Genomic DNA, 24,559 nt, shown 5'->3' with positions numbered 1-24,559 from the left:
TCTTTCAGACGTTTAAACCTGTGATAAAATTAAGAAACACGGCATCATCAGTAGTATTTTACCATTTAGGTAACATACTTTCTGAGAAGCGCCCGATGATTTTCAAAGTTTCCTCGTGGTTTTTACTTGCGTGTCATTTTAAATTTGTTTATGTCTGAAAAAAGGATAGGCCAATAATCTACGATGTCCACGTGGCCTAGATCCATGTATTAATTTTGTTTAACCATATACCCTCGAGAAGACGAGTGTCTATAGTTTAACATGCAAGCATGTTGTCCCCTGGGTCTTTCCTCTTTGTTTATATGTGAGGAAAGAGTGAAAACATCCAATAACCAAACTGCAAGTAGCTTGGAATCAATTATATTCGTCTTCTGCTTTCTAAGCTATGAGTATGGCAGCATCAATCACGTTCCTTTCCAAACATACAAAGTAACAAATTCCACTCAGAAATATTCTCTGAAATTTGTCCACGTAATGCCAGAATTATAGACAACAGCTGATATTTGATTCCAGACTATAAGAATATGGAACTTGTGACGACTCCATCGATCTGGAACATTTATGAAAAATGTGATGTGGATCTTCGCAGAATGTTGGACAACATCGAAGTTAGATATTCCCCGGTAGTCTTCAAGTATGTTGTACTCGATGTAATTCTGCAATATGCTGCATTCGTCATTGTAAAATTTGACTACAGTTCTTAAAAGAATATCAGCAGTTTAGCTGTTTTTCCGTTCGCGAAGGTTTCTTTTGTAAAGTTGTACACCGAATAATAGTCATCGTAAGTCAGTTATCGCTAGTTGCAGCCTACTCTACCAATAAGAACTGGTTGCATTTTGAATTAACAAGAATGTATTCAATGGGCAATTTTCTTATCCATGGAATTACTGGAATGTCACTATACTTGACGCATACACTGGATATACCGATGGAATCCGCTGTAATGGAGGGCGCTTGAAAACTTAGCCAACCTATCCAAGTGTTAAAATATGTTGATTTTATCAGCCACTAGTCACACACTGAGACAGTCATCATCCTTTTTTTTCATACATACAGCAATAATGCTGTATGCATGCAATTATTGTGAGATGGTATAATTTACATTTCTGACATATTTGGGTAATTTTCTTGTTCTGTCTACAAATTTTTATGATCATTCCTTATCATTAGATCAAGTATATATGTAACAGTACGAAATATTCAAGTTTGAACAATTGATATATTACTGGTTCGTAAAAATTGAATTTCAATACTGTGTATCAACTCATCACAGACTCCAAATACTCTTGACAAGATGTAAGACAAATACTGCCGAAGATGTCGCCCCATACCGGTCAAGCCTCTATTTGAAAATCATTGAGCGTGTTTGATCTCCGTAAAACCATTATACTATCCAAGATATTTCACCTTTACTATTCATTTAATATCTATCTAATAGATATTTGTTTTATTTTTGTTGGAAAAATGGTTGTCATGGCATTTTCTGTGACACAATTCACATTTGTGATATTTAATTTCATTATCCTCCTCTTAGACGATACATTGTATAGTTGGCCATGTATTATTTCTTGATACCATGTATTCTGATTCCAGCTTTCCTTCAAGTAATCATCTATTGATTATCTTTGTCAAGTCTTTGTATAATGACATCAGGAGATATCCATGTACAATATTTTGAAGATTTCATTGAGTAGCAATCCATGTCCATTATATCGACAAATATTTAAAACAGTAAACAGGCCGGTTCTTACTCATATGAAAATGTGAACGAATTAAAAAATGCATGTTCCCTTCATGATTTTTTACTTGGTCGGCGTAGAAAAATGCATGAAGAAGAATATGGTAATTGAGAAGAGTTTGTCATGGGTCAACCATTTGATTAGATTTGTGACATACCTTGGGATGGAATGCATAAAAATGTCCAGGCCGTCTGCTTAGTCATCTTAGTGGTATGTTCTAGAAGGACATTGAAATGTGCCAAATTTTGGTCTGCTATGTGGCAGCGTGACGGATCATCATTATCTCTGAGGGGACATCATGTGATATAGCTAAGTAAAAACAATATCTGACATACATTTCGTAATCAAACATCATACCTACGTCTTTTTCTGTCTTTGCGTCTTTCTTTCTATCTCTCTGACTGACTGTCTGCCTGTCTCTGTCTGCCTGTTTCTCTATGACTATGTCTCTCTGCCCGTCTCTGTCTGTCTGTCTGCATGTCTGTCTGTCCGTCCGTTTGCTTTTCAACTTGCATTGTTTTACATGTAGCCAATTTCTTCTCAATTAGGTATACTCGCATTTTGTTGATATTAACGAATGGACACATTGAGACGGTCATAAAACGCTGACATTGCTTTCTCTAGACTTTAACTTTCTCTAGTTGCTGTAATAATATCGGTAATGTGCGCCTTTAACGATTCTTTGTTTGCAAAATTAGTCACTAATTTCATTATGCATCGTTATATTTCTACTGTGTATGTCAATTTATTTTTGGTTCGTTAATTGCTTACGTAGAGACATAATCAACCAGCTCAACAGGGCATTGACAGTCCAATAAATTGTGTGCCGTCATACAATATATTACTGATTTTAATATCATTGGTACAATTACTGAAAAAAAACAAACAAATAAAAACTTCCAAAGCTCCACCCATTCGCATACACTCTACTTTGCAAAATTTATAATTCTGAAAGACGATTAAAAATTCCGTGTGAAATTACAAAATTAGTAGTGTACAGTTCCGCATGTTTTACCATGAAAGTGTCTTCTCAAACCCGTTTCGTATTCAAAGGATACGTTTTCTTTACTTGCAAGCATTGTCAACTGTCAAAATGTTTTATGTACATTGACTGATATTCTGACACAATTGAGAGCAAAGAAGGAATTCTCAAAAAAAACCCTCTTCCGACAGAAGTTGAACAGTCCCTAATATCATTAATTGAGATATGGTCGAAACTCGGGGAATAACAGAAACGTTGAAATCAATACAACACTGTACAATGAGATATTTTTATAGATTGCAAAGTGACGTGGCACTTTGCCTGCAATCACAAAGAACATCGATAAACTATGTTCTTGCTGACGGGGAGGGCACGATTGGGAATATAGATGATACAACAAAAAATCCATATTCCAGGTGAGGACATTAAAATTGGCATTCAAAAGTAAAGACGAGAACAGAATATGAAGGAATTGACAATAGTCGGTAGAACTCCTAATAAGTCAATGTAAGAGTGATTTCCAGGCAGTCTTTTCGGATGTTTCATATCCTGTCTTCGCATGGATGATTTCAATTTGCAGCATGCAACTGACCTTTCATGTTATAGAAATCATTGGTCAGAAATAGCGTTGGTATTTTGGATGATTTCAATTGAAGAGGTAGATAGTATCACTAAGGCGGTAATGTATGATGCTGAATTGAAGAGGTAGATAGTATAACTAAGGCAGCAATGTATGATGTGAATTGAAGAGGTAGATAGTATAACTAAGGCAGCAATGTATGATGTGAATTGAAGAGGTAGATAGTATAACTAAGGCAGCAATGTATGATGTGAATTGAAGAGGTAGATAGTATAACTAAGGCAGCTTTGTATGATGTGAATTGAAGAGGTAGATAGTATAACTAAGGCAGCAATGTATGAATTGAATTGAAGAGGTAGATAGTATAACTAAGGCAGCAATGTATGAATTGAATTGAAGAGGTAGATAGTATAACTAAGGCAGCAATGTATGAATTGAATTGAAGAGGTAGATAGTATAACTAAGGCAGCAATGTATGAATTGAATTGAAGAGGTAGATAGTATAACTAAGGCAGCAATGTATGATGTGAATTGAAGAGGTAGATAGTATAACTAAGGCAGCAATGTATGATGTGAATTGAAGAGGTAGATAGTATAACTAAGGTGGCAATGTATGATTTGAATTGAAGAGGTAGATAGTATAACTAAGGCAGCAATGTATGATGTGAATTGAAGAGGTAGATAGTATAACTAAGGCAGCTATGTATGATGTGAATTGAAGAGGTAGATAGTATAACTAAGGCAGCAATGTATGATTTGAATTGAAGAGGTAGATAGTATAACTAAGGCAGCTATGTATGATGTGAATTGAAGAGGTAGATAGTATAACTAAGGCAGCAATGTATGACTTGAATTGAAGAGGTAGATAGTATAACTAAGGTAGCAATGTATGATGTGAATTGAAGAGGTAGATAGTATAACTAAGGCAGCAATGTATGATGTGAATTGAAGAGGTAGATAGTATAACTAACACGGCAATGTATGATGTGAATTGAAGAGGTAGATAGTATAACTAAGGCAGCAATGTATGATGTGAATTGAAGAGGTAGATAGTATAACTAAGGCAGCTATGTATGATGTGAATTGAAGAGGTAGATAGTATAACTAAGGCAGCAATGTATGATTTGAATTGAAGAGGTAGATAGTATAACTAAGGCAGCTATGTATGATGTGAATTGAAGAGGTAGATAGTATAACTAAGGCAGCAATGTATGATTTGAATTGAAGAGGTAGATAGTATAACTAAGGCAGCAATGTATGATGTGAATTGAAGAGGTAGATAGTATAACTAAGGCAGCAATGTATGATGTGAATTGAAGAGGTAGATAGTATAACTAAGGCAGCAATGTATGAATTGAATTGAAGAGGTAGATAGTATAACTAAGGCGGTAATGTATGAAGGAGGAACTCATATGTCTGATATGTCTACTATCAGCAATCGTAAAATTTGGAACTTTTACAATTGAATCACAAGTAACCATGATTTCAAATTATGACAGAAAAGCTACAGAAATGCAAATTAGCTGTGAGAAGTCAAACTCACATTAACATAAAAGTAGAATACCTGTACTTGTTGACAAGATATGCAAATAGACATCATAGAAATTTAAACATTCCCTGCTTGGTAGATTTACAACAGGTGATAGAATTGTTGGAGGTTAGCATTCGGGGAACTCTATTGTGTAAAATATCTCTGTACCTAGACAGCTATCAATATATGCACAGCGATAATAAACATGTACAGTGTATTTTATTTCTAAATATCCAACAACAGAAGAGATGAAAATGAAACCTCTCATTTCTACAGGATTCAACGAGGGTTGTTAGTTGAGAAACAGAAATACAATTGCTTTTAAGGTTCTTGTATTTTACAATATAAGGAGGTGGTAGAAACTGTTCAGATTTTCTACACAGGAAAATAGCCGCAAACCTGTTCTCATTGCTGTTAAATAATTCATTGTGTAAAGGGGCACCATACAAGGTATAGTAACGTAAGCTTACACCGTTCTTGTTTTGGAAAAGATAACATGAACCATAGGCTGCGTTCTGAAATGTTAAATAAAAGTTCAAATTATGAGTCAACACTCAGGCGATCATCTAGATTGTTCAGTTCCGTAGGGTTATTTGTTTTTAGAGGTGTATATTTCACACAAAAATAAACGTCAGGAAAACAGCCAGTATCATCTATACCCTGTGAATGACGTCATGGACTTAAAGACCAGGAACAGAAGATGTTCATTGAAAAGGCCAATGCAGCTGTAAAAATGTTTGACTGTTGATAGAAGCAAAGGAACCGATGATCATAGGGTAGATATATCTGTACACGGTGAAGTTTAACAGCGACTTCTCACTTTGAAAAATTCCCAAGTGTACATAGACACTCACATGAATTATTAATGATTAAATGTCGTAAAAAATATAGCTTTGATTGTAGGACTCTGCTTTTGTGTTGAAAATTACCGTTTGTAAAAATACTTTACAAAGTAAGCTTATATGTAAACATCACGAATGTTGAAGTTAACCACGGGAATCTATATAGATGGCAGATAAGCTGGTAAACACTGAAAATGTGAGCAAATATGTTGCCGCCTGTTTTATTTAGGGAACCGAGACATTATCCGATTACCAGACATTTTCATTCTTCCCTTATGATTTTGTGCATGCTTTAACCACAACACGGATTTTATTTCGGGAGTTACTACAGTCTAAAGGCCCTTGATATACATCACATCGAGGATTAAGCAGACTGAGAGAATGTTCAGCTTTGATGGTGTGAGTTGTTAATGACTACCAAGCTTACCTTCATCTCAGTCTTCAAACATGTCAACATGTCCTGTCACTACAAAGTCATCATCCACCTACTGTCTTGCTTCGACTCTTCTTAGAATGGATTATCAGCATTATCATTATCACGAATATATGACATCTTCCTTGTTTGTCATAAAATTGAAAATAGTATCGAAATTGAAAGACAGAAATTTTTGCTCAAACTTTTCTCAATTAAACTTTTAACCATTCTCTAAATCAGAAATAAAAACCAGGGATCACCGTGCAAATGTTGGCGCTAGAGAGATATATTGACTAAGATTTCTCTATATTTGAAATCCAAAATGGCCGCCATACTCGTGTTAATTCCATGAGTGAAAAGAAAATTTTCGATTCGAAAAACTAAGACAGTAAAAAGTTTTCTTACACAAAAAGCTTTAAAATGAGCCCTCAAAGCGGTAGACCAGAAAAGTATTGATAACATTTGAGAGCTGGAATTTCTGTCCCTAAGGCACGTTCTACCTTAAATGTCATTTATGAAGATGAAGCTTAACCGGTCCAGGGAAATCTTTATAAGGCAATGAGATAAGAGTTTATTTACAAACACGCAAAGTACTCGAAGCTATTGAGCTTACGAGAATTGAAGCATGTAAATGCAAATTAAAATCAATAAGACACTGTTCTGTATAGTGTGTAGCCTAGGCTAATATGCGGACATTTACGCGCCTTTTGCTTGTAATGGTGGACGTGTTTGTTCGATAGTCAAAATGAATAAGCAAGAGAAAGAAATTCTGAAAATATTCCAAAAGTTTGCCCTGTACTTAATCTCTGAGCGTATGCAAATGTTCATATCAGTTGAAGAAGCTGAGTTTTACAGAAATTTAGCGTGTTGAGATGTGTTGAGAGACCAGCGTAGGTTAGCTTCTAATCCAGTGTATTGATGTAGACTGGAAAGTTTATGACGCAAAGATATTTTGTTCAATGTCTAATGATAAACCCTAGGAGTACAAAATACTTCTAGACTGAAAGATTTGGTCGCGTATTGGACTCTACCAACTCAAACCCCACGGAAATAAATTCACAGTTGTCAGTTAGATATAGCATATGTTTCTTGAAGATTACCCATTGTAAATGGAAATCCCCGGTATGACATTTTGAAGAAACATTCTGGGCCCCTCAAGAGGTTGAATTTTCTGAAATCTGTTTTTGTGTGTAGAATTCTCAAGTAGTGTCAACTTTGCTTACACATTTTTCTTGCCATTATGCCTCAACACACCATTCGCGGTCAACAGTCTTGTCATGGAGGTCAACTGTTCGCGCTCACCGCATCAAATGGCCCGTCCTATCCATTTACGTCACATTATCGTAAAGTGCTCTCCAACGGAAAATTCAAAATGCAAGAAAAGACGCGCAATGTCATACGATTGAAAATGCAGTGCCTACACATACGATTTGTAGACGGAACTGCAGACTTCCAAACTGAAATGATTCGTTCGCGAAGATTTGTGTATCATTGCTCGTTTGAAAATTGGCCTTCATGTTGTAGTTTTTATTAATATAAAAATTAGTATGCTGTACAAAATAAAGTGCGACAAATTACCATAAATAACAGTCAGTTTCTTTGAGTGATCATTTTTCGCTGTCAACGCCACGGAGCTGACCAGTAGAAAGTTATTGCTTGTCGTTTTCCTTATCCCATTATAATAAGAGTATTTTTGCCTCAATAAGAATGCGTCTAGTAGCTGTGACAAATCGATTCTTGGCCTCTATGCTTTATTTAAATGTGACTTCATTGAACATCATCAATAACCAATTCGCCTCCTCTCAGAAACCATGCCTCTTTACTTTTGCCTCGAAGTTTGTATCGTTAGACGAGGCTTTTAGAAATTTTGATATTTTCCATCTAAGATCGTTCAATTTGATCGCCGCCGCGCTTGGTTCTAGAGTTCATTACCTTATGAAATATCAAAACAACGTTAATGCTCTCTCAACCGCCGTAAACGTTTGGCGAATCTAGCACAGTGTAGTGTGATATGACTTTAGCCAATACTACATGTAATGATGTGGTCTCACTCCACGAGATGAATTTCAGCTTGGGTATAGGTATAAATATGGTCTTTACAACACGCCTACCTTTCACCCATCAAAGCTACATAATGGAAGGCAAGTTTACCTGTCAGTAGACGCAAAGGATATATTGAGAACAAGTAAACTTTAAGCAGCTGAAATACATCAATACAGACACGTCAAGTATTTACTTAAGTAACAGGTGTTATGGTGATGATTGATGACATTAAAAGCTGAAAAAATAAAGTGTGTTTTCGCGAAATGATCCTGGACCATTAACAATATTGATAAATATCGGAAAGTCTGCAATGTTTTGATAATCAAGCCAACCGAATTGAGCATTTACAGTTTACAACAACAAGGATGTATGATTGATTGATTCAATTTGGTCCTCTGGGCAGAAAGTGTTATCACAATGACACCTACTTTGTTTAAGTTCTGACAAACGTTTTGATTAATGAATAATTGTGAAACAAACAATAGATAATCATAATACTAGCAGTATTTATAATTAAACGGTTAATTAGAAAATATTTCTTCAGGCATTAAGTCGACCTGAAAGACAGAGTAACGCTGATAGCCTTTCTACGTTATCTGCAAAAAAGTCAACATAACGCTGTGACATGGAAACATTTGAATATAACGCTGCAAGATGGAAAAAAATTTAAACATAACACCATGATATGGCAAAAGTGATCATAACGCTACGACATGGAAAACATTTGACTTATTCGTAAATGACTTTGATAGGGAGAAGGAAACAACGTTTTTTTTAATTGTTGAGATTTTCTTTTATTAAAATGATAATGAAACTCTAATTAAGATTTTTAGAATTCTACGATTTGACAATTTTATCAAGAGTTTTTACTTCTCTAGATCGCGATTAGCATCATGTATTGCGTCAGAAATAATATTCACAAAAGTAAGTATTTAGAATGGAGAACAAAAGCAGGGTGTAACAATTCAAGCAATATTCGTAAATTATGCAAGGGGATAGCAGAAATGTTCGCTATCTCCATTAAAAAGATATGACGAATTTTAAAGTGAGGTAGACATATTTTTATTTTCTTACCGTGAAAATTGGAGCTCAAAGTTAAATGCTCAATGGCAGTAAACTTTTTGTTCTTGAAAACTTAGTCTGAGGCTGATAGGCTCATCGCAAATTTAATATTTCATGAAAATGTTGTAAAATGGACGATTTAAAAAATTGGACCAATGCTCTATAAGAACTATAGAAGAAGGTTCATTTCCATCCAATGTTAATTTTCTCAGTAATTTTCGTAATAATTTAAACACAATCCTAGACATGGAAAATGTAAGTATCTGCACCACTGGTCATGAGCTGATTGTGATCAATTCTGCCCTCGAACAGTTGCCTAATCACACGTGGCATTAACCTTCCAAGTAATCTATGTTTAAGCAGTGACACCTTGTCCCTTGGGGCATACAGCCATACACAGAAGGAATTATCTTTAGGACCATTTCGATGTTTTAAAAAATCCTCATCTTTAAAAGAGTTGAATGAAACCAATTATGCTAGCTATTTGTCACGCAGTCTTCACCATTTGAAGTGAAGTGCACAGCTTTCAACGGGGTTTGTTTTTACTAACAGTTGGAGCCAGTGGAAATATCGCTTCACCACTTGGCATGCCGTTTGTTTAATGTTTAGCCCGTTGGGCTAGCTAACCTTAAACAGCTGGCTGACCTCATTATTGATAAAGGTCGGAAGAAACAGGCTGGTCAACGTAGTCACAGCTAAGGCCAATAAACCTTTAATTAGTCGGATTGAAGGTCAAACTGGGGCAGGACGGAAACATCAAGCCAACAACAAGATCTAATTCAGCCCGCTTCAGACATACATGAGCAAAGCAGTTAGGTTATGGCAGCTTTGACGAGTCTAATTGTCAGCCGTCTAGCATTGTACATTTCCACAAGGTCTGTTCATGGTCATTGTCCGAGGCTTTCTACAGAGTATATACCAAGAGAAAAATGAAAGACATTAATCTGTGATAACTACAGGTCTCCGAAAATCTTTGCTTTCAGTCATTCGTTTATAGATAGAAAGTAACTTCAATCATATTTTTTGTCTGGAAATATCTGGAATACGCCCAAGATATAGGATTTAAAACGCAACAAAGATTGATGATCCAGTGTCTTTCACAATATGTGACGTCTTGTTCTTACTGCTTTGAACGTAGCCACGCCATGATTAAAAGTACAATTTTACTGCCAGAGTAATATTTAATGTTTGAATTGCTTATTGAAAGCCATGTTTTGATTGTTTCTCTCTTATATTCAGTGTGTGTAGACAATTTACACAATATGGAGGGTAGACCAATGATGAGATAAGAAATCTTGCTGGGTGATGTTATCGGTCAGTACGACGCCATTAAATACATGCTGCTAATGTACTATATCAATTTATCGATAGGATGACCTTTTAGTATTGCTTCTTTTGATATAACCTCGATGGCCGCTTTCCTAGAAAAGACCCATTTCAAACGTCATTGTAACACCTGTCTCTATATTTTCATCGAGATGTGTAATCCCTTTGAATGCTGGTAAAAAGAAATCAAAGCGAATATCAATTCATGATAGGGAGAAGTCAATGGATATTCAAACGTTAACCAATCAGCGTCTACCAATTTATATCACGATTCGATTAAAGCAATCATATGTACACCGGGTCAACATATCTAATATACCATGCTGTATCTACAGCATATATTTTTTGAAATATTTTGATGATTCCGTGCGTGTAAAAAATAGTCCACTCCATGCAAACAACATGAATAAAGAATTAAGGTCATGGCAAGGAGACGCTGACCTATATTATTTTTTAAAAAATGCAAATAATTATGGCAACAATTGGCCTAACACACATTATGAAATAAGCTACTTTAAAAAATAAAACTTAACCAGCCATTTGATTGGAAATTCTCTATATTTTACAGAAGTGTAGTCTCACAGACGTGCTTTCGAAATTACAATTTTTTCAAAATTAAAGACAGCATCAAAACTTCGTTCAATGATAATTACATCTTTTACATTTCTCTTCGCCCGTTCACTTCCAGTAACTATGGTGTAAAGTATACAGCAAATAAGAAGTTATTATGAATACCAACATGTTAATTTCCCTGAACATATAACAATGAAGGATAAGAGTAAAAGAGGTATGATTCGGCCTCCTGAGGTAAATTTTGAGATTCTGTGTTAAATTTGCAAATAATACTGCATTGTCAAACTATCAAAGTTACATAACATTGCTGTACGTTGACGGGTAGTATGTCATTTACAGCGTCGACGAAACAAGTCAGTGTGCATACGCACAGCCAAAGAGAAATGAGAAACGAATTCATTTGTGCCAGTGTCACACCACATAATCGCAAAAATAGAATTTGATGTTTGAAAGACAGTAACTTTAATCGTTAATCTTGAGATAGAAGCATTTGTAAAGTAATGGAGTTGCAATGTAAAGAGGTCTTCTGTTGAATTGCATCGAAAAGTGACCGTCTGTTGTGACACTTTTGTAAATAAAACATTGTAATAACAATGTTTGTTGGATCATTTGTAGGAGGAATGAAAGCAACGATTGTAAATGTAAAATATGCTTGATGTATAATATTGAGTTGATGAGATGCTAACTTGATTGAATAAAGTCCGTTGTCACAATCGAAGGCACCAACAGTGGTTCTATAGGTTGATTTACTAGCATTGATTGTGCTATTTCCACGCCCTATCTCACCATTGACAGGAAAATTAACCAAGCAGAAGGAAACTAAAGGTCATTTACCTACAGAGAAGTGACTAACTGTGATAATTGACTGTACATGTAAATGTGTTTAATTAAGGTTTCTAATGACAATACGATCCATGCAGGTATGTGCATATCCGATACTGACTTGGTCAAAACCTGTAAATACTGAATCATTACATCTTTGTATTATCCATCATCGCAAAACGGTATATGTATCATTCAGTGTCTATATGCTGACTTACAATATGCTTTGTACCATTTCTGTGTGATGCCCCTTATCCTATGGAAATACAAAGTATTCTTCGTAAATGCAACACACTTGTTAGTTATTAGGTATACTGTCTTTGTCAGTTCCCAAAAGGAACTGTCGTGTGTGCAGTGTTTTATTTCGATGACCATTGTCGTCATCGATGTTATTTACATTTATTATCTCTTGATTTCGATCAACAATCACTTGTATCAAAATATCAGAGTCACGTAAACACAACTTCTGTCATTAAACTTACTTTACAGGAGATGAGAAAGAAGAATAATCAAATTTAAACATGGCTCCATTCACATCTCAAATCACCATGTGGAGTACTTTCAGGATTCGCTAAGCTGATCACATTCGTCTTCTACTTTGAAGTCAGTCAAACAAAGACGACTAAAGAGTGTCTTCATGTGTTCAAGCTCCACTGACTTTCACTCTTTACGTCAATCTGAATATCTATTTCCTTTCATTGACATCTGTTGAGAACAGTTTTAATCGACTATGGCCATCGTTCAGACGGTGTACTAAACCGTGCACTGTCCCATTATTCAACAGCTGAACTTAAAGAAAATGGGGATCTTAATCGTTGGATGTATGTTGTAAGACTCGATGATTGTTTTAAAGTGGTCGATTGGCTCACTGCTGACTGACTGACTCACTGACTTCTGGAATCGGAGAGGACAAATGTTTTCCCTATCTACGCATATCTTTCTTTCTTTTCACGGCATGCATGTATTGATATTTCATACTTGAACGAACCACTACATGACAACAAACGCATGTAATGGGTATTTTCACAGTGTGGAAAACTCGAAAGGCGATGTCGCCCTTGCAACATGTATCAGCGGGATACAAGACAGGCCTTCCTTTATATCTGGATGAACTCTAATTTCAAAAAACTGTAGGATACCAAGACTCTTTGTCACACTTTAGATAGTTCGAGTACATGTTCATTCATTTTCCTACATATTGAGAGAAGACCGTTTATATTTGATAAGTCAAAGATGAAATAATCGGACAATTGACACGGTGAACGGACATGGATTGTAGGATTTTTCTATCTGACTGACATTGACTTCCCTCTTCAGGATGCTAGCATTTATAAGACTGTAGACTTTCATGCAATGTTGGACCCTGTTATAACTACCAACGTATTCAATTGTAAAAGAATCAGCCTTTGATAACACTTATAATAAATGCAACCAGCATGAAAGGAGTACAGCGATTGTACGCCAAGCTTTATCAGGATATTGGAAATTTATGGTGAAATCGTAGTCTGTTGCGACAGAAGTTAAAAGGTCGTCACACTTCACAATGATTCTTCGCATATTTGGATTCTTCAAAAGACGAAAACAGCGATTTGTCTTTAAGTCTGTCGACAAATCATTACTAATTTGTTCTATTAAATGTTGGCTTTGATGTATTGTTTTTCATTGTGACCCAGCTTTAAAATAGAATTTCTTGCTACAATCCCAAAATCATGTCTAAATGGTTGTTATTTAATTTGTCAACATCCTGTGTGTATGTATTTCCAACTGTTATTATTGACAAACTGAATTATATTCCGGACCATAATTAATTTATCATCATCATAATCAACAACAACTACAACAACAACAACACGTATTGGACACAATACACACTGTACATTTTCATTTTAAAGTTATCATTTTGTATTTCAATTACTTTAGGGAAATGAAGAAGAAAATATGACTTATTTTCCAGAACAAAAAGAATACATATTTCATTAAAAGTAAAGTTATTGTTCCTTCAAGCATGTCCTACAAACCCATTGACCATGACTAACACTTCGATTACAAGTCAAGGAAACTGATGCATTTCATCTGAAACAGAAACTAAATTAATATATTTTTACGTAGCACTAACAGTGGGCAAATTGCAAAGGGCAGCAGTTCACAAAAAAGTTTTCAGACCAGCTCGTTTCTCTCTTACGTATAACAAGTAAGGCGTACACCAATCGCCACAGATAGCCATAGGCCTACAAGTTATTTGTATACTGCAAATGCGTTTTTGCTGTTAACAAGTTTACAGATGGCAAATGTATTTCTTTTATCTCATCACTACTCCATGGTCACGCCACCACATTAAATGCATCACCCGATGCATTAATCTTGAATTTGCCTCAAATTTATACTTATATCTTCAAACTGTAAAGGTACAATATGATGTAAGTATACCAAGTTCATGAACAAACCAACAAGCAGGGACTGAATACGCCCTCTGCCCCAGCTCCCCAGTTTACTAGTTACCCTCACTGGTGAAGTGATTTGTATAGTTACTGTCATTTTTGTAACTGTCTACTAAATGACAGACTCCATTCCCATGCATAAACGATTACACTGCTGGTTTTGATATCTACACTTACTCTAAACTTGACAAAACATGAAATACATTAATTAAACATTTGTTATTGTTGTCAGATCAGTACCGAATATTTCACTTTGAATAAGTGTTATGGTTGAAATTTTCCAACTCTGCTAAACTTATCTTTCGTATATTCCTCGATGAGAAATGGTACAACAAACTTAACACATAGCATTGTCAGCATCAGCAAATCTTTAAAAATAGTGAAAATGAGTGTACTTCCATGAAAGTTTATTCATGATTTCAAATGTAGTAGTTCCAGGATTTATCCCCAATACTCACAAATAATTATATCAGACATACCTGTTCAAAATGACAGAACACTTGAATGTGCAATATGCATGTTTATTATCGCCAAAAAATTATCACGGTATATTCTTTCAGCAAAAAAAGGAGAATATGATAAAATATGCGCCATATGATATTTTAGAGCTCTTCTAAAAGTGGCGTTTGTGACATTTTACTAACTTTAAGTTGAAGTGTCGAATAATGAGTACCTCCATAGAAAATACTCGTGTGAACAGATATTACATGAATATTTGTTTCAAATATGATTATCAAAAATAGTAAAAGTGTGGATTATCTGTGCACTGTCGATGAAGTAAATATCACCTCCAATGAGTTAAATATCACTTTTAATGACGTTAAGAAAGAGTTAACAAATCTAGGTATATGAGGCTGTTATTTATTGAGAACGAAAACGAGAGGTATACATAATTTTACCCAAATTTCCCTTTGTACAGCATTTGCCATTGACCTGATTCGTGATGACGTCAGAGTTCTACCATTTACATGCAAACATTAATATCTTTCCAAAATTTGTGACAAGACTTTTGAAAATGAATCTCATAGGAATCGTGAGAATGGCGTTTGATACAACGATGTTCTGAATGAAACATTTACAAATTATATGCCACAGGATACGACCACCAGCAGCGGCAATAGAGAAAGGTGTGCCAGACAAAAGTTTGCAGAATTATGTCGGCATTTAGCAAATGTCACGCCTGCGTTGCTACATTTCCTAACACACCTGCAATCGCCACCAGCGCTATATTTACTGACTGGCTTGTATTTGTCGAGAAGAAAATACAAGTCATGTTTACAAAACCGTTGTAATAGGTGAGAGAGATATATAAGTTATTGGTCGTCATCAGAAAATGTTTGGTCGTCATCAGAAAATGTTTGGTCGTCATCAGAAAATGTTTCATTTGAGTTTACGACGTATTTACCCATGAAAGCTTCCAGTTCAATCATTAAAAATTCACGTTGGTATAATGTGAAAGACACTGCTGTCTGCGCTATCAGTGATTCCTTCAAAACCAGTCATACTCTTTCAATCAACAAACTTTCATTAAGATGCCAATGACATGTTCTTGTAAACAACCTAGTTCCAGAAATAAAACACTGGCATGTGGTGGGCAGTACATTGTAATGCCAAGCATACTAGCATAAACCGAGTAAACAAAATACTTCCTAAAAACACATGACCATAAATGTTAACGCACAAATGGGAAAGTCACAAATCTGAAAAAAAGCTGTCGCACTGCGTTTAAATTTGTTACTACAGGACTTGTTTGCTCAGAACTCGTGTTCTTTGTTTTGACAAATGTTTTGTACACACATGCATACGTAGGTATCTTCTTTTACTTTTTTTGTTTATTATTTTAGACTAGATGTGCTTATCCATATTTTTCACTGTGTGTGCTGAAATCCCAGCACCTTGGGCCAGACTGCTTACTTTATTATTTCCCAGAAAGATTTCTTGGTGTATTTACAATTTAAATATGTGCATCCTATACACATTACATATTAATACTTTTCGCGGTGTGTCAGGCCTCACTTTAATTTTACAAGGAGCAATATAATAGCGGGAACAATACTAAGTTCTACTTTAGCTCTCTTTATCCCGGACATAGAATAATGCTTTTTTGTGTGTGTTTCTATTGCTGTATAGTTTACATATATTTACTATAATTATTAATGCCAGGCTTGCAATTACATTTTCTCTCTTTTTGTTTCCATGACAATAAATTCAAGACAGAAATGTATTTATAATGGAGAATATGAGGATGAACTTCTGAAAATAAAAAATAAACTTTTCAAATATCTGTTGCACATTGAAATGGTCAAAATGACAGGCTGCTATGGTTGATACTTTAATACCTACAAGTACACAGGCATGAAGTATGTGAGCAAAAGATGAATACAAGTTAAATTGATTGATTGCACTGGACATGTGAAGGACGCCTGTGAAACTAATTTACAAGACAGAAACTCTGTGATAAAACAGGCAGACGTGATTTGGCATGTGTTTGAACGATGACAGTGGCACGTGTGGAGGACAGATTTGGTGTATTGTAAACCAGAGTGTCTGTCAACTTTATCTTAAAAGGTCACTATGGTATAAATTGTGTACGTTGCCATCGTACAGAAATAGTTTATTGACACTAGCAGTACGCCATAGGAAAGGGTCACTAGAATTTTCGACCCGAATTGCCTCGGCCACAGATTAAACAAAATGTGTGTTAAATGTGGACGCATAATGTCACGGACTAGGTTGAATAAGTCTTGTAACCTGACTTCTTAAATGCTACCAGGCAGCCAGTCTCGTTTTGATCCGAAGACTGCAAACACCAACATGTTATGACAGATGCAATATATTTATTCGACAGTTGTCAAAACCCACTGTAACTCCAGCTTTTCGGCCGAAATGGAAAGTCTGTCCTGCAATATTTCTTTACATGGCTTAGTTTTACTAAATTATATCCCTCAATTTGTCGCTATAACCGGAAATTCGCCTGCTTGGGATTGTGAAAATTTGGGATGAGGGAACCGTCATTATTTATGGCCTGGGGTCGGAAGAATGTGAGGTGGTAACTCAAAAAACTGAAAACTTAAAGGTGGTTGCCCAAAATGTGGAGAGGAAGAAGAGGGGGGTCACTCAATTTTTGGAGCGAAATAAATTGAAACACCTCTCAGATTGCACAATTGCACACCAATTTCTCAAAATTATCGATGCGAGAGGGCGGGACACTCCCTCTCGTGCTTTGGGGTTTTCACAGTCGTACTAGTAAAGAACAAATTGAAAACACCTCTCAGATTACACCTGTACCATTGCACACATCAATTTCTCAAATTTTTCACAAAATCTCCGACAAAACTGAACTTGTGAATTATTCCTTTATTATCACAGCAACATATAACCATTTTGACATTTTAGGCATACTGTATTTAGACTTTTCGTTAGAAGCTGGCAGGGGAGAAATGACACAAGCACGTCACAGATTTTCCATTCCCGCATAGTCGTTAGTCTTCAATCTCTGGCAGACTGAGAATTGTTTTTTACAAAATGTATTGTACATTGCTTGGTTGTTGAATATTGTGACTCGAACACTAATCATGCACAAACTGTAACAAAAATGTCGGTGTTCAATGTCATTTTCAAACAATTTTACCCAGTGCAAAATTAAATTGAAACACCTCTCAGATTGCACCATTACACACATCAATTTCTCAAATTTTCGATGCAAGAGGGGGACCCCTCTCGTGTTCTCCCCTTGGAGTGTTCTTCGAACAGTTTTACTTCATAAAAAAGCAAACTAAAAACACCTCTCAGATTACACCAGACTGCACCATTGCACACATCACTTTCTCAAAATTTTCCACGTTAGATAGGGGACACCCCCTCTGACAATTTTACCCTCAGCCTCTCGCATACTCTCCCTATGTACTTTCAAATTCCGCCCAGTCAGATATCCAAGTGAAAACCCTGTCATGATACCTATCAAAATTAAACAATACTATATGGTTGGAAAATAGTTATAGCGTGAGATTTTATATCTGTATTTTGTTGTGACTTTGAATTTCATTTTGTTGGTTTCACCATTTTCAACCATTATGAGATAACGAATAATAATCTAGCAGGGTACATCAGGATTTGAAAGGTCTTTACTATTGCTGTATTTTTGTAAATTTTACAAATACATGTATTGGTATTTAACTTTTCTAAGTGGAGGGTCAGTCAAAATTTCTTAGTTAGAGAGGGGGTTACTCAAATTCATCATGGTTGGTGGTGGTGGGGGGGGGGTACTCGAAATTTCGGAGTTTCTAATGAAATTCCTCCGATCCCCCAGGCCGTAAATAATGGCGTCTCCCTAATTGACATCGTATGCGAAATCGTACTCGTGAAGCTAAAACGCATATTGCTGTTAGTGGATTTCTTTTTGTTTGAACCACTTTCGTAAAAGTCGCATTGAAAATTCAAAGGTATGATTAAAGCACATCGAGAAATCATTTCATCATGGACGTGGTACAATAATGTCTAACCAAAACTACCGAGGTATGTCGTCGACATCAGTCTTTCAAACCTTGTCTGTTTATTCGCGCAATAGATTCGGAGAGCAGCTGAATTAACTACGTCATATTCTAAAAATCATATACTTAATTAAGAATGAAGAGTATTCCACTTTAGATATCTTAATTGGTTGTTTGTTTTTCTCTCCTTGTGCAACTTATGACATTTTGCCTCAAGCTAAGGCCAGGGGAGACAATCACTGTTTTATTCCCTCTCTCTGCGTCGTGGCAGCCGGTCATCCTTTCTGCACAGACTGGGTCTGACTGAATGAATTTAACTTTGTAAATCAAATTGAAACGATTGTCCACACATACCTTGCCTACTTGTAGTTTGTGACCTTGCATTACATAGCCACTCAGATTAATTGTTGTCATTTACAGAAACTAGTAGACAGTACATTTTATAATTGTACAAACGCTAACGATGGACAGCCGAATCAAACACTCCTTGTGTTCTCCTAAGTGTCTGAAGTGTCGATGGTGAATTCTTGTAACAGTACAAAATTAATGCCGGGTGACCGCCGCAGTTATGCATACAAACAAAATTGTGTCTATGAATAGGGCTTTCCAACGTGTAATTTTTACAATGATAAACGTTTTGCAAATGTTCAGGAAATCTCTGAGCTTTTATTATATTAAAAGAAGCCTTTCGAAACTAATTAACAAAAATTCCAAAGCAAGGAACTTCATCATCATCAAGTATTATCGTTACAATGATGTCAAAAAGGACTGTGGTGTATTGAATCTGTACAACTTTCATAGCTCACCGTATGCACTCGTATTGGATTTCAAACGTGAACATGACCTTGATCTTGACACTTTTAACACGTTTTCAGACCTAAAAATGTATTTAATAAAGTTTCGCATTTAATATGACTTCAGCATTAAATTTCTAAATTTCTCAATCGAGAAATTTAGAGAATTTCTGTGGTTTCTTAAGAAACGTTTGCTGGGCGTATATTTTCAAAGAGGAACGCATGCGATATGGTGATCTTCATACAATAAACAAAAAGAAATAACAGACGGTAAATAACAGTCCTGTATTTAAGACACTGAGTACGTTTGCGCTATGACGCGCCATTGCTAATCACATGATGAATTGATGTCGGCTGCTCGTATTGTTGTCCCGCCAAATTTAAATGGCGACGATTTACGATCAGCACTTGCCCAGAGCGCCCTCTAATCTGTTCAGTGTTTGCTATGCTAGTGTATGGGGCTGTCTTTTGATTTACCCATCCCATTTGTGGTACATTTAAAACATTCAATGTTTTCTTTGTATGGCAGGTATTTTTTTCTTTGTAGAAGTAATAGATATTATCGCTTTCACATTATAAGAGTGAACGAATTTCAGTCATATTAAACTTGTCATGAAGTTTTTTATCGAATACTTGCTTGTACTTAACTTGGTCATATTCACGTTGATGTTATAAACTAAATGTATAACCGACTTTTATTTTTTGCACTTAACTAAATTTCAAATCATAGATGAATTTGATTTGAAAGCACATGTGACTTTATTCATTACATGACATGGCAGTAGACTGTATCATGAAATAGACATTTGCGATGAAATTCCCCTAACGTTGATTACAAGCTGTCTGTGATATCATGCATACACTGTAGATGATACCTGATAAGCCATGCCATAAAGCCATAATGCCATAATATTCACTTTGCAATCAATAATGGTAATAAATAATTTCGTAAACATACGTTACAAATACACAAACGGTCAATCATAAATATTGTGATTATTCCGTTCGATTTGGAAAATTCCAACCTAACATTTAGCCAATGCGTTTTTTATAACTTAATGAATAACACTGTGTCTGGAATAGTGAAGGAATTGAAACAGTTGAGACAATTGAAAATTAGAAATGACTTGATGAACTTTATGATTTTCACATCAGTGTGTAGACAACTGGATATGGGCGTTGCTGCTGTGTTTGGCCCTCCATCTTCGAGAGCGTCGCTAGGTGTACAGTCCGTCTTAGACGAAGTTGAAGTACCACATATCGAAGCAAGATGGGACCACAGAAGAAAACGGAATCAATTCTCCATCAATTTATACCCTGATCCGGATACCATATCTAAAGCTATAGCAGACACAGTCGACCATTATAAATGGAACAAAATTGCCATTTTATACCAAAATGAAGACAGTAAGTAGTATTAATGTTTTGTACAGTTTATGTAAAAATTAATAATCGAATTGAGGGTTTGATCACTGTTTAAAGTTATGACGTAATCTTGGCCATTCTTTCATATAACTTGAAAATGTTCAAGCAGGTATATTGTTGCAGATGTCCTCTTCACACCGTTTCTTGATCGATAAATATCTCTGCCGTAGTTGATACAATTGCGTATTTCACATTTCAACGTCAACAAATTGTCTGCTGACCACTACCTCCTACTTTAGTGTTAATTTATGCAAATATTTCAGGACATCAGCTAGTGACAAATGATGTGTTTATCTGCGTGCCCTATTTACAGCAAAATCGATGATGAATGAGTTAGCTTAGGCCATGGCTTAGTAAACCATAGTACATTTCAATTACATCACAGTTATGCCCAGATTTTCTGGCTTGTTTCATTGAAATAGTTTATTAACTTCCTTTAGGGAGGTTTCCATGCCAATGAAATACGATTTTTAATCAGAAATTTTTAATCGGTATAGTATCTCAACTTTGAACATTGTCCCAACCATCATCAACGTATATTCAACGGTTTGTCAAAAGCTTAACATCTCGCTTTAGGTTTATATTATTTCTGTCAAACTAATTTGAGAAAAATATCTATTCATAGAGTTGGGAGTAATAAACTGTGGTTCATTCATTGAGCTGCTGTTTCGATCAGTATGTGTTGTAAGTTATCTGGTGTACAGACCATCAATTCAAACACATCTCAATAAAATGCATTTTTCTTGATATGAGTAGAGCAATACCTTCATTGTCATCATTGCGTTAGAATAAATACGACTCTTTCAAAGCAGACTTAGAAAGTATTACACCTAAACTATTTCCACACTTCAAAAATTAACCCACTGATGTGTTGAAGAAAAGCGGCACCAAAAAAGTCTTAGCTGGATTTCTGACCTTTAACCTTACGCATGGAATTGGGAAAATAGATTTACACAACTAGTTCAGATAGAGTCGAGTATAAATCTGCCTCACTTTTGTCCTTTTATCTTTTGACTATCCTGAAGGCAAAGGGGAAATAAATTATTCAATGTGTGGGATGAATTTTTCTCAACCAACGTAAGCGATACAAACACAAGATGGCAATTCAACGTCTTGAAAACTCAACACGAGTTTTCAATAATTAATGTCAATCTATTATCTTTTCCAATAAAAGTGGAAGCACATCACCGGCGTTTATAAGTTAGGGGATATCAGCGGCATTTGGATTCTCAATAGGGATTAGAACTGAATAGCATAGCGCTGAATACAACCTTCGCCTCTGAATTCTCCACGGAGAAGATAGTGCATAAATTATGATTACCCTCATAGCTAAATAGATAAATCATTGGACGATATCTTATCTATTTCAAAGGCAAAGATTTTATATCAGATCAGTGACTTATGAAGTGACGTTTTGCGAAACGTTTCCAATATGCTGTAAATATTGTAACTTCCGACAGAAAAAACAGTTAAAGTTGAAAAACGCAATATCATATTAATCTGTTTCTTGGAGTCTGTAATTTTTGTTGGAATAGAAAATGAATTTAAGACTACTGTTGGTGATGATGATGATGATGATGGTGGTGGTGTTGATGATGGTGATTTTGCTGTAATTGTCAGCCATGGATATTAATAGGGAAACTCTAGCAGCGGTGATCTCCTCTCTGAGATTCATTTATCTCCGTTGGCATGACTTGTCTTCTCAATTTGTTGCAGGTTTGATCCGACTACAAGATGTTCTCAAGCTATCGGCTCATCAAAAAACAAAGATTAGCATACGTCAGTTAATACCACCGAATTTCAAACCCGTTTTAAAAGAAATCAAAGCATCTGGATTGAGCCACATAATCGTTGATTGTGACTTTGAAAACGTATTACCAGTATTGGAACAGGTGAGTCTGTCACTTTACATACTATAAAACAACCAACTACTTCAAAGCTCTATAATATACATGAAAAATGACCAACGTTGTAAAATATGTATAGTGAAATATAAAATATGATAGGGATGCAATATTTAGTGTCCGTAAAATATTGGACGTTCAGTGCTTCGTGACAAAGTCGAATACTGTTTCAATGAGAATATCGTGACCCTGTTTAGCCATTTAACAATTTTCTATACGTGATTCTGAAGAGTCTCTGTCAGCCATTTGACCAGAGAAGAATTTACACATCTTAAATTATTTCGGTCTAAATTTATGAGATGAAAATATTCTTTTAGTATACTTGAGGCACAGAACAAGGTATGCCTGATATCTGAGCATATCATTGTCAAACTAAAAAAAAACTGTGTCTGAAAAAAACCGCAAAAACGAAGACAAAGAGTATATGAAGCTTTCTTTTACCTACCATTGCCACGGATCTTGCTTAATACATTTAACCAATCAATGTCATCACCTTATGTCGGTTGGCAAACCAACATCTCTACATTTTCCCTTGAAAGAAATTTGAATTTGATATGCTGATGTATATACTTCTAGACTTCAATATCTCTGACTGCATTGACTTGACCGAGTTATATTGCGGTTTATGTCTTTATTGAGATTACGTGCACTCAGAACATTAATACAGAGTAAACAGCAACGTGATCTGTGCCAAAGTGTCCTGGAAGTCTGCCCTGTGCTGCCAAGGAATACAAATTAGCCTGCCTTAGTATACATCAGAACATACGATACTATGGCTAGGCAAGATTTAAATCTAGTCTCTTTTTTGGTGGACGGATTCGAATGTTTGCCGTCTTTGAGATAGGTCGACTAAAATTGGAGGTCTATGATTGCATACAATTGTCAGCCAATATTCTGTTATCGCTCTCAAATAATTGATAGACATTGGAAAACGGTAGATTTTATTAATGGCAGTCAACTACAGATTTTTAAAGAGCGAACATCGCATCGGTCATTTTAACAAAGCAGTTTTATTCAAATAATCACCATAAAAACCGAAGAAAAATAAGTTTTATAGCCTACTATAATGATACGAAATATACATTCCGTATGTATCCTAAGTATCTTAATGTTTTTTATCCATAGGCATTAGAAGTACAAATGCTGACAAGTCTGTTTCATTACTTCTTCACGACACCGGTAAGTTTAATATACAAAACCTTCCTTTCTTGCATTCTGATCTTAATGACACTGAGATTTTCGATAAGCGGCCCTTGACGAGGAATATGATCTTGATCTACTGGGCACATCGCAAGTATATTATTGTAGATGAATTCACAAATGATTTACAACGGACAATCATAGACCCTGGAGCGAGACAATTAACCCCCAAACAATTGACAAATTGACATAAAGACAATCATTAAAATGTAACTGGATCCTTGGCTTAAAGACGCCTCGATGACGTCACCACTCTGTTCTGGTTTTTTGAGATAGGGGTGCGATCGGAAATGTTCATTCCACCAGTAGATAGTTTTACTTAATGACAAATATTTTAAAAAGTTGCCGTCGGTTTATGCCAAAGAGACAATTACAAATCGGCTTTCTGATCGT

General features: G+C 35.6%; 1 protein-coding gene across 1 annotated transcript in view; it reads left to right on the top strand.

Moving 5' to 3' along the window:
* Positions 1 to 24,559, top strand: part of LOC139141721 (glutamate receptor ionotropic, kainate 2-like) — a 55,139-nt gene that overhangs the window by 21,798 nt on the left and 8,782 nt on the right. The window contains exons 3-5 of the mRNA XM_070711331.1: positions 20,793 to 21,044; positions 22,779 to 22,954; positions 24,092 to 24,145. Coding sequence (XP_070567432.1) covers positions 20,793 to 21,044; positions 22,779 to 22,954; positions 24,092 to 24,145 — 482 coding nt within the window. The remainder of the gene's footprint in view (positions 1 to 20,792; positions 21,045 to 22,778; positions 22,955 to 24,091; positions 24,146 to 24,559) is intronic.

Source organism: Ptychodera flava, chromosome 10 (assembly GCF_041260155.1).
Source record: "Ptychodera flava strain L36383 chromosome 10, AS_Pfla_20210202, whole genome shotgun sequence".
NCBI lineage: Eukaryota > Metazoa > Hemichordata > Enteropneusta > Ptychoderidae > Ptychodera > Ptychodera flava.
Note: the sequence above shows the minus strand (reverse complement) of the source record. Positions and strands in the feature narration are given on the sequence as shown.